This window comes from Mustela putorius, unplaced genomic scaffold (genome assembly GCF_011764305.1).
Source record: "Mustela putorius furo isolate JIRA1106 unplaced genomic scaffold, ASM1176430v1.1 tig00003834_pilon_pilon_pilon, whole genome shotgun sequence".
In the NCBI taxonomy this organism is placed as follows: Eukaryota; Metazoa; Chordata; class Mammalia; order Carnivora; family Mustelidae; genus Mustela; species Mustela putorius.
Genome location: NW_025421987.1, coordinates 96925421 through 96937500, shown reverse-complemented (window position 1 = coordinate 96937500; position 12080 = coordinate 96925421). Strand labels below are relative to the sequence as shown.

The 12080-nt window shown below is 38.1% G+C and overlaps 1 protein-coding gene across 5 annotated transcripts in view; it reads left to right on the top strand.

The window, feature by feature from the left end:
• The window catches only part of IQCG (IQ motif containing G), a 53826-nt gene that overhangs the window by 8820 nt on the left and 32926 nt on the right, over window positions 1-12080 (top strand). For all 5 annotated transcript variants that reach the window (XM_013052649.2, XM_045088775.1, XM_045088774.1 and 2 more), the window contains exons 2-3: window positions 5626-5694; window positions 6766-7033. In XM_013052649.2, the coding sequence (XP_012908103.1) occupies window positions 5687-5694; window positions 6766-7033 (276 nt within the window). In that variant the 5' untranslated portion in view covers window positions 5626-5686. The remainder of the gene's footprint in view (window positions 1-5625; window positions 5695-6765; window positions 7034-12080) is intronic.

Here is a 12080-nt window from a genome sequence, read left to right as displayed (position 1 = left end):
AGGGCATTTTTCAAACTGCAGGTGAGGGCCAGTAGTATATTGTGATTATAATACTTTATAGTATTATAGGCAAAATATGATAGAATCTAAATTATCAGAGTATCATACATATTAAGGGTAAATTGTTATGTGAAACTTGTTTCAGTTATTTAATGTATATATATTTATATATATGTATGCATATGCACACTATATAAAACAAAAACTATGTAGATAGGCCACTGCATCAGTCACTGTTGTCTGGATGAAAACAGTGATAGAGTTCAGAATTTCTTTTTTTTTTTTAAGATTTTACTTATTATTTGACAGAGATACAGTGAGATAGGGAACACAAGCAGGGGGAGTGGGAGAGGAAGAACCAGTCTTCCTGTTGAGCAGAGAGCCCAATGCGGGGCTCAATCCTAGAACACTGGGATCATGACCTGAGCCAAAGGCAGACACTTAACGACTGAGCCACCCAGGTGCCCTGAGTTCAGAATTTCATAAAGGGTTTGCTTACAAAAATGTAGGCAGGAGTGAAACTATAAGGGATGACATAGTGTCCAGGGAAATGGAGCAGAAATAGTTACCCAAGCCCCCAAGAAAGAGCAATGTGGAGAGGATTGCCTGCCAGGTGCCATGGCCTTTGATAGAAACATAGCCAACCCATGGTGATCTGGCAGGGAGGGAGCTGAGAGGATAAACACCTGGTCTCACTCTTCTACAATTACCAAGTCTCCTGTTGATGTGTTCCATTTGGGTCAGTCTTTCAGGGCGTAAGAAATGGTGGAGACTGGATTTGGAGCAAATGACAGATGCCTAGCCAGATGCCACTGATTTAGGTTGGTACCTGATGGATCAGTGGGACCTTACAAGTTGAAGAATGAAGGGAAGAATGGCTCAAATAGAAGAAATAGCAGGTGCAAAGACCCTGAGTTAGAAGGGGTCATGATTCCATAGAAGAACTGAAAGAAGCCCCTTAAGCCTGGAGCCAGGAGAACAAGAAAAGGGCAGTGCCAAGTGGGTATCTGAAGAGGAATAGAGCAGGCCAGATCATACAGGCCTTATGGGCCAAGTTTTGAATTTTAGCTTTTGTCCTAAGGCCATGAGAAACCACAGAAAGGTTCTAAGGAAAGACATGATTAGATTTTCAGCTTTAAAAAATTGATTTTCTGGGGCGCCTGGGTGGCTCAGTGGGTTAAGCCGCTGCCTTCGGCTCGGGTCATGATCTCAGGGTCCTGGGATCGAGTCCTGCGTTGGGCTCTCTGCTCAGCAAGGAGCCTGCTTCCTTCTCTCTCTCTCTCTCTGCCTGCCTCTCAGTGTACTTGTAATTTCTCTCTGTCAAATAAATTAATAAAATCTTTAAAAAATAATAAAATAAAAAAATAAAAAATTGATTTTCTATTTTTTATTTTAAAAATAAAACAAGATGAAATCAGAGAGGGAGACAAACCATAAGAGACTCTTAATCATAGCAAACAAACTTGAGGGTTGCTGGAATGTAGGCAGGTGGAGGGATAGGATGACCCGGTAATGGACTTTGGGGAGGGCGTGTGATGTAATAAGCACTGGGTTTTATATAAGACTGATGAATCACTGACCTCTACCTGAGAAACCAGTAATATAAGTTAATTGAATTTAAATTTTTACAATGGGGGGGAAAAAACAGTTTGGACCTGGATTTAAGAGAAATGAAAACCATTAGAAGTGTAATTTCAGTTTAAATGTGCCAACTATTTAAATAGACTAAAATGAAACATTTGGAAATTTGATTACATATTTTTCCCTTTGAAGTAATAGTTTTTTTGTGTGTGGTTTTTGTTTTTGTTTTTTTTAAATACTGATTTTTAGAAGAGGATATCAAGGTAATTGCATATTTGGGAAATGACAGTTTTTCTGAGAATCATAAGAAGTCTAACAGCCCATTACAAAGTTAGAGCTGGAATATTCTAGATTAAATAATAAGCTGTCTCTTGTAGGTATTGATACACCAGCCATCTCCTTAGAAAACAAAGAAATGTTATTATTCTACCTTATGGACCATAAGAAACTTGCTGTGAAATGCTATTTGCTAGGCCTTCCTGTTGATTTTCATAGGTAACTCTTGCTTCCTTATTATAACTTATCTCCAGCTCCTTTACATCATCACTTGTATTTCCATCTACAAAATTAAAAATAATATATAATCATTCTTTAAAAAGAAAAAAAGATTACTTCCAACTTGGAGGCTATTAGAGTTGTTCAAGTAAGTAACAGCATCAGTTCCAGCATGGCATTGTGGAACATGGAAATAGAAGATAAAGCCACAGGACTTTGTGATGGTTTGGATTAAGAAATGCTGGTGTCACAAAAAGATGGAAGATGCTCTTGGATCGGAAGAATAAACATTGTTAAAATGTCTATACTGCCTAGAGCAATCTATACTTTTAATGCTATTCCGATCAAAATTCCACCGGTATTCTTCAAAGAGCTGGAGCAAATAATCCTAAAATTTGTATGGAATCAGAAGAGACCCCGAATTGCTAAGGAAATGTTGAAAAACAAAAATAAAACTGGGGCCATCACGTTACCTGATTTCAAGCTTTACTACAAAGCTGTGAGCACCAAGACAGCATGGTACTGGCATAAAAACAGACACATAGACCAGTGGAACAGAGTAGAGAGCCCAGATATGGACCTTCAACTCTATGGTCAAATAATCTTCGACAAAACAGGAAAAAATATACAGTAGAAAAAAGACAGTCTCTTTAATAAATGGTGCTGGGAAAACTGGGCAGCTATATGTAGAAGAATGAAACTCGAACATTCTCTTACACCGTACACAAAGATAAACTCAAAATGGATAAAAGACCTCAATGTGAGACAGGAATCCATCAGAATCCTAGAGGAGAACATAGGCAGTAATCTCTTCCATATCAGCCACAGCAACTTCTTTCAAGATATGTCTCCAAAGGCAAAGGAAACAAAAGTGAAGATGAACTTTTCGGACTTCATCAAAATCAAAAGCTTCTGCACAGCAAAGGAAACAGTCAAGAAAACAAAGAGGCAACCCACGGAATGGGAGAAGATATTTGCAAATGACAGTACAGACAAAAGGTTGATATCTAGGATCTATAATGAACTCCTCAAACTCAACACACACAAAACAGACAATCATATCAAAAAATGGGCAGAAGATATGGACAGACACTTCTCCGATCAAGACATACAAATGGCTATCAGACACATGAAAAAATGTTCATCATCACTAACCATCAGGGAGATTCAAATTAAAATTACATTGAGATATCACCTTACACCAGTTAGAATGGCCAAAATTAGCAAGACAGGAAACAACATGTGTTGGAGAGGATGTGGAGAAAGGGGAACCCTCTTACACTGTTGGTGGGAATGCAAGTTGGTGCAGCCTCTTTGGAGAACAGTGTGGAGATTCCTCAAGAAATTAAAAATAGGGGCGCCTGGGTGGCTCAGTGGTTAAGCCGCTGCCTTCGGCTCAGGTCATGATCTCAGGGTCCTGGGATCGAGTCCCGCATCGGGCTCTCTGCTCAGCAGGGAGCCTGCTTCCTCCTCTCTCTCTCTCTGCCTGCCTCTCTGCCTACTTGTGATTTCTCTCTGTCAAATAAATAAATAAAATCTTAAAAAAAAAAAAAGAAACAAAAAGAAAATCATTAAAAAAAAAAGAAAGAAAGAAATTAAAAATAGAACTTCCCTATGACCCTGCCATTGCACTCCTGGGTATTTACCCCAAAGATACAGATGTAGTGAAAAGAAGGGCCATCTGTACCCCAATGTTTATAGCAGCAATGGCCACGGTCGGCAAACTGTGGAAAGAACCAAAATGCCCTTCAACGGATGAATGGATAAGGAAGATGTAGTCCATATACCCTATGGAGTACTATGCCTCCATCAGAAAGGACGAATACCCAACTTTTGTAGCAACATGGATGGGACTGGAAGAGATTATGCTGAGTGAAATAAGTCAAGCAGAGAGTCAATTATATGGTTTCACTTATTTGTGGAGCATAACAAAAAGCATGGAAGACATGGGGAGTTAGAGAGAAGGGGGTTGGGGTAAATTGGAAGGGAAGGTGAATCATGAGAGACTATGGACTCTGAAAAACAATCTGAGGGGTTTGAAGTGGTGGGGGAGTGAGACGTCGGGGTACCAGGTGGTGGGTATTATAAGTGGCACGGATTGCATGGAGCACTGGGTGTGGTGAAAAAATAATGATACTGTTATGCTGAAAATAAATAAAAGGAAAAAAAAATAAATGCTGGTGTCAGATGAAGGAGGAATGGGGGTGCCTGGGTGGCTTAATCAGTTGAGCCTCTGCATCTTGGCTCAGGTCATGATCCCAGGGTCCTGGGATGGAACCCTGAGCTCAACTCCCTGCTCATCTAGGAGTCTGCTCCTCACTCTCCCCATGGCTCTCCCCCTGCTACTTCTCTCTCACAAATAAAGAAATAAAACCTTAAAAAAAAAACAATAAAAAAAGATGAAGGAGGAATGATTCTTAGATTTCTATCATTGAGGAACGAAAAGGCATAACAGTGTGAGCACAATGGATGCCGCATCAGCAAGCCCTATCTTACCTGCATGAAGCACATTTATCTATGCCCCAGGCCTAAAAAAAAGGAAAAATAGAGAAACAACGAGACATCAAAAGGGCAAAACGTTCTTTACACAATGATACTTCCTCTTAAGACCACCCTTGTACCAGAAAATTAGGCTAGTTTGGAGTATCTTTTCTTCAATTTACATAAAGATTCTGTTTTATATGTTTTCATTTTTACATATGATACTTCTCTTGTATTAGATATATTTGTATCCTCCTTCTTAGAGTCACTTTGTTGTGGACAAAATCATACTGGAAATTTACCATTATTCATTTAGCATAGAACAAAATTCTCCATAGGGTGTTCTTCTTGTAAAGCTTGTTTAAGCAGAACAGATTTTGGCTTATGGAGGGGTAATGTCTTGATAGTAGTCTTAGTAAACTGATTTTAAGGAGAAATACAGCTTTTCTAAATAAAATCTCAAGTGTTCTTCTAAGTCCAGATACAATAAACTTTGTTATCTGGCAGGTCAGTGAGATGGAATGATCAAATCAAATATTTTAATAATCAGAATAACAGAAAAGTAAATCTATTACATAGATATTGCCAGTTAAAAAATCAGAATATAATAAAGTATGAAAACCATGTTGTATATTAATTTACCATAAGAAGAGATTCAAGGGGTGCCTGGGTGGCTCAGTAGGTTAAAGCCTCTGCCTTTGGCTCAGGTCATGGTCCCAGGGTCATTGGGCTCTCTGCTTAGCGGGGAGCCTGCTTCCTCCTCTCTCTCTGCCTGCCTCTCTGCCTACTTGTGATCTCTGTCAAATAAATAAATAAAATCTTTAAAAAAAAGAAATTAAAAAATTGCATTTATCAATAGTTGCTTTTGTCAGTATTTAAGCTGACTACTTAATAGTTCTGCATCACATGATGTCAGGGGTTCTTCCATCTCTGGGGCTGCTCTAAGCAAAGAGATCAGCTGCAGCTCTTATAATTCTTTAATTTTCTCTTATTAAAAGGGTATAGGAGTAATTTAATTGTCATTCAACACTCCCTTAAACTAATCTCAATGTTTTCTTCTCATTTTAGGTGACTGGGTTTTTTGTGAGATTGTAAATGTACCACGGAAGTTACAATTAATTTGAGAAGAATGGAAGAGTATGTTCAAAATTCCAATTTATTTTGTTACCTATTTCTTTATTAACTATTTATTTAAATTATGCCTTATCTTGAATTTATTTATCTATTGCTATGAACAAATTACCCCAAAGCTTAGTAACTTAAAATATCAACATTTATTATTTCACATAGTTTCTGTAGGTCAAGAATTTGGAAACAGCTTTGCTGGATAGTTCTAGCTTTTCAATCATAAGACTGAAGTTGGCCAGGGCTGCAATCATCTGAAAATTTGATGGGCTGGAAGATCCATGTCCAACATGGTTCATTTACAGAGCTGGGGAGTTGATGCTGGCTGTGGGCAAGAGGCCTTAGATCTGCACCCTCACAAACTTCTCCAAAGACCTGCTTAAGTGTCCCCATGGCAAGGCAGCCAACTACTTACAGACTGAGAGATAGGAGAGAGAGAGTAAGGGAGAAGCTGCAATGTCTTTTATCACCTAACCTTAGAACCCACAGTATCCTCCTGGTTACATAGGTTAGGTGGTCCTATTAGTGTGGGGGAGACTACAAAAGGGTATGGATACAAGAAGGTGAGAATCCTATGGACCCATTTTGGAGACTGGCTACTACATACTGTTTTTGTTTTTAATGTATTTATTTTTTTAAGTAAACTCTGTGCCCAATGTAGGGTTCGAACTCATAATCCCAAGATCAAGAGTCACATGCTACATTGACGGAGCCAGCCAGGCACTCCTGCCAAATTCTGCTCTTCATTAATCATGAGCCACTTAAAATCATGAGCATTTAAAGATGTAAAAAAAAAAAAGTTGATTTGGCCCAAATTCAAATTGGTTAACCCATAGTATGGGTTACATAGAGTTATTAAACAGTTAGTGGCTTGCCTTTGGTTGGTCAGGATGTCAAAGGGAGATATTTAGCAGAACCACATGTAAACTCCTACTTTCATTCTTTATCTTGGTTATATGACAATATGGATGTCACAGAGGCCAATCTATATGCTGCCTATGCATTTGAGTTGAAGCAACTTTTAAACATTTGGTGACTGATTTACTTTTTTCTTTCTTTCCTTTTTTTTTTTTTTTTTTAAAGAGGCCAACTAGAAGGCTCAAATCTTCCAGCAAAAGTCTGGCATTCTGAGGTGACAGTGTCAGTAATAGGCGAGCCACCCAGTGCTGTAGAAGAAGAAAAAGAAATAGCTGAAGAAACAGACAGAGAAGTCATCCCGGAAATCATAGAGCCACTCTCCATTCTAGATGTGCTGAGGATCTCTGCAGTTCTGGAAGATACCACAGACCAGCTCTCTATTCTAAACTATATCATGCCAGTTCAGTATGAAGGAAGACAAAGCATCAGCATGGTATATACACTCACCATTATATAACTTTTGCTTTCTTGCCTTTTTATTTCTCTATCACTTAGAGTACTTATGCTATCAAATTTAACATGGGACATAGCACCTTTATCTCAAATAAAAAGGACTATAATAATTACCTGAGATATGTACTCTGAACTGATGGAGTAAAATAACTATAGCTCAAGATACATTGCCAGTCAGAATATACTTTTCTTCCAGTATGTTGCATTATTCAAAAAGGCCTATAATAAATCAATATAAATATAGTACATGTACTGAGAGTAGCTAGTTTACTGAATTGCCCCACCTGTCTTATATTTCTTAGCTGCTGAAAGCTAACTGAACCCTCTGGGGAAGAAATTCAGCTGGACCTTCTCAATGTTTCTTTATTCTTTTTTTTTTTTAAGATTTTATTTATTTATTTGACAGAGATCACAAGTAGGCAGAGAGGCAGGCAGAGAGAGAAGGGAATCAGGCTCCCCGCTGAGCAGAGAGCCCAATGTGGGGCTCGATCCCAGGACCCTGAGATCATGACCTGAGCTAAAGGCAGAGGCTTAACCCACTGAGCCACCCAGGCGCCCCATGTTTCCTTATTCCAAAAAGACTGTGGTACTGTTGAATATGTTACAACCTGTTTTTGTGAATAGCCAGCCGGGTCATTATGTCAGCCTTTCCATTTTCGGTGATGTTATGGACTCCTCCTCAAAATGCTATTTGAGGGCGCCTGGGTGGCTCAGTGGGTTAAGCCGCTGCCTTCGGCTCAGGTCATGATCTCAGGGTCCTGGGATCGAGTCCCGCATCAGGCTCTCTGCTCAGCAGGGAGCCTGCTTCCTCCTCTCTCTCTCTCTCTCTGCCTGCCTCTCTGCCTACTTGTGATCTCTCTCTCTGTCAAATAAATAAATAAAATCTTTAAAAAAAAAATGCTATTTGAGTTATCAAAAAACTTAGCTTGGTAGTGAGCAAAATCTTTATAAATTTTTAACTATTTTAAATTTTCTTTTAAGATTTGTGTATGTGTATTTATTTGAGAGAGAGAGTGCATATGAGCCATGGGAGGGGTAAAAGAAGAGGGAGAGAGAATCCTCAAGCAGATTCCCTGCTGAGCGCAGAGCCCTACACAGGCTTGATCCCAGGACCCTGAGATCATGACCTGAGCCAAAACCAAGAGTCTGTCCCTCAACTGATTGAACCACCCAGGCACCCCAAGCTCTTGTAAATTTTTAAAACTTAGGTTATAGATATAAAATGAAAAGAACTTATTATCTTTTTTTTTTTTTTTGAGAGAGAGAGTGTGAGAGCAAGCAGGGGACAGAGGGGCAGGAGAGGGAGAGGGAGAATCCCAAGCAGGCTTCATTCCCAGCACAGAGCTGGACGTGGGGCTTGATCTCACAACGTTGAAATCATAACCAAGCTGAAATCAAGAATCGTATGCTTAACCGACTGAGCCACTCAGGCACCCCAGAAAAGAACTTATAAGTACAAATACCCATTTATTACATTCAGCAAAATTACATTATATACTTTGTACAGCATACATTGTTTTTGATTCTCTAACAAATGAAAGTTGCTATATAAACAACAGAGTAAATTGCTTCCCACATCTAACAGAAAAGAAGTTTATATTTATTGTAACTAGATAAATTTCCCTTTCATTGCTCCTTACCACTTTTAAATTGTTGTTGTTATATGTATAGTCTGGGTGTGAAGCTTTGCTTTTTTAATTTTTTGTAAAGCTTTTATTAAAGTTTAAAAATTAAAATTTTAAAAGGATACTAGATTTTGAGTCAGGTGGTCTTTGCAGTTTAGTTGTATACTATGTGCAATTCATTTCACTTTCTGGATTTTCATGTTCTTATTTGTAAAATGTGATGGAGCTTTTTGTGTTTTTTTTTTAAGATTTTATTTTTAAGTAACCTCATACCCAACATAGGACTTGAACTCACAACCCCAAGATCTAGAGTCGCATGCTCCACTGACTGTGCAAATCAGGGGTTCCTAAAGTATAATGGAATTTTAACTAAATGATCCATATCATCCCTTCCAGTGCTAACATCCTATGAGTTTTTGGGTAGTTTTAAAATGACATTAATGGGTATATCAAAAATTTTGTAACAAATTAATTTTTTTAATCAATTTATGAAAGGTAAAGAGATTGGAAACCCAAGAACTAAGGCTTTCAGTGCATTTAAAACAAGAGTCTAATTCATACATTAATCTAGTAAACAAACAGTAAAGAAGAGTCTAGTGTTTCCTTCTATTTATTGTCTCCCTCAGTAGGAATCAAAAATAAAAAGATAGTTAACAAGATAAAGTTTTATGATACTTATCAATGATAGTTACTGAATCAGGCTAAAAAAGGGTAATTTGCCTTCAGAGAAACTCAGGAGAGGATGGAAAACCCAAATTTATAAACAATTCTGCAATGATCACCACTTCAGTAAATTAAAGAACAAAAATTTTGCACTGTTTTATTCTGGTTTATGATAGTGATCTTAACCCACAAAATTTTCCACCTTAACAGAGGCCCTGCTTATGATTTCATAGTAGTGTATATAATAAAGACTTACATTCTTACCTTTTTTTTTAAAAGATTTTATTTATTTTATATAGAGAGATCACAAGTAGAGAGGTAGGCAGAGAGAGAGAGAGAGAGAGAGAGAGAAGCAGGCTCCCCGCTGAGCAAAGAGCCCGATTCGGGACTTGATCCCAGGACCCTGAGATCATGACCTGAGCCGAAGGCAGTGGCTTAACCCACTGAGCCACCCAGGCACCTTCCCCCCCCCCTTTTTTTTTTACCCCCCATCCACTCTTATCTTGATTAATAGAAGCCTAACAGCCCTTTCCTCAATGTAATTTAGTTCCACAACCTTTTAAAATTGTGAGCCTTTTAAAATAACTTTTTGTTTTTTACTTCATAATACTAGTTCTAACTTACAAATTTTACAATGCCATTGCTCTGTAAGTACATAGGATATATATTTTAAATCCTTAGTAGGTATGTGGATGTTTTCTTTCTCCAAAGGCTTCATTCATATTGTTTAGCCTTAGAACAACCTTGGGATGAAAGGTTAGTTAGCTTTATGCCTCCTTTATAACTATTTTTATAGCTAAGGACATCTCCAAATAGATTTTCAATGGTAAATCATGGATTTGATGTAATGATGAAAAAAATACTAATATACCAGATTCTACCAGAAGTGGGAGTAATTTGACCAAAATTTGAGAAGAGCTCCCATGAAGAGATACTGTTTCTCTTACCTTTTCCCTTAGGGTCTAATACCCTACCCTGTACATAGTATATACTATACAAAAATATTTTTAGTGAGTGGACTAAAACATTTAGCTAGTTCTTTAAGTTCTCTCTTTAAAAAATTCATACTTATTTGTAGTAATCAGTAAATCAGGCTGCCTGACATAGTTGTCTCCTTTTCCAGATGCCCAAGTATAAAGGTAGAGGAAAAATAGAGAAATAGAAACAGCTTCCAAGGCCTTACACTTTTCCTTTCCTATCTAAGTAAAATCTGAAATAATAACCATCCTTAAGGTTTTCTTATGTCCAGGTAAATTTCAGCTTAACTGTTGAAATTCTACTTTTCTGTACTCTTTGTAGCCAGTCAAATTAATTTTAATTTAAAAGAGTACTTTAAAATATAATTCTTGGGGTGCTTGGGTGGCTCAGTGGGTTAAAGCCTCTGCCTTCTGCTCAGGTCATGATCCCAGGTTCCTGGGATCAAGCCCCACATCAGGCTCTCTGCTCAGCAGGGAGCCTGCTTCCTCCTCTCTCTCTGCCTGCCTCTCTGCCTACTTGTGATCTCTGTCTGTCAAATAAATGAATAAAATCTTTAAAAATAAAAATAAAAATAATTCTTAATTAAGGCAGCATTTTGTTTTGTTCTTGCCTACAGATGTTTTCCCCTGATCTGAATCTTTGCTTATTGTTGATGTAAAGAAAAATGCAGTTGAGTCTGTTTATTAACCTTTCATGGATTGTTTTTTTTAACATTTCTGGGCTAGTTGAAGTTTAGCTAAGGAAGATTGAGGCTTTATCAATATGCAGATAACCTTCCTTCTGTGCATCGGGTCAGCACAAGAATTTAACTAATCATAACAAGTGCAGAACTGACATAATTCTGTGTGCTTTTCTAAATGCTTTATGTATATTTATTTAATCCTCATAATAACTATGAGGGCAGGTATTCGTATCGCTGTTTTTTACCAATGGGAAAATGGAGGCATAGTGATATTAAATAGTTGTCTAAATCAATCTGGCTTAGTAAGAAATAAAGGCAGGATTCAAACAAGGAAGTTTGGTTTCAGAGTCTATAGGCATAATCACTATGTTATATGGCTTCTCAATACCTAAAGCTTTTAGCAACAGATTAAATAGGAATCATCAATTAAAAGACATGTGCTGTTCCTCAGGTTGATGTCTACCCCTTAATGTTCAAGTTTGGTTCTGCAATTAATTATTTTAGCCTTTTCCCACATGACCTTTGAAAACTATAGTGCACCACTAATGTTACCAGTTTATGCTCTTTGGTATGATATTCTTTTCGTTCTATTTCATATTCATGTGTTCAATGAACACTCAAGTTTTCTATACCCTAGGCATTGTTCTAGGCAATGAGACTATAAAGATGGCTGCATTTCTTTTTTTTTTTTTTTTGAAGATTTTATTTATTTATTTGACAGAGGGAAAGATCACAAGTAGGCAGAGAGGCAAGCAGAGAAAGAGGGGAAGCAGGCTCCCTGCTGAGCAGAGAGCCTGATGCAAGGCTCGATCCCAGGACCTAAGATCATGACCTGAGCTGAAGGCAGCGGCTTAACCCACTGAGCCACTTAGGCGCCCCTCTTTTTTTTTTTTTTTTTTTAAGATTTTATTTATTTATTTGACAGAGAGAGATCACAAGTAGACAGAGAGGCAGGCAGAGAGAGAGGGAAGCAGGCTGCCTGCTGAGCAGAGAGCCCGATGTGGGGCTCGATTCCAGGACCCTGAGATCATGACCTGAGCTGAAGGCAGCGGCTTAATCCACTGAGCCACCCAGGCGCC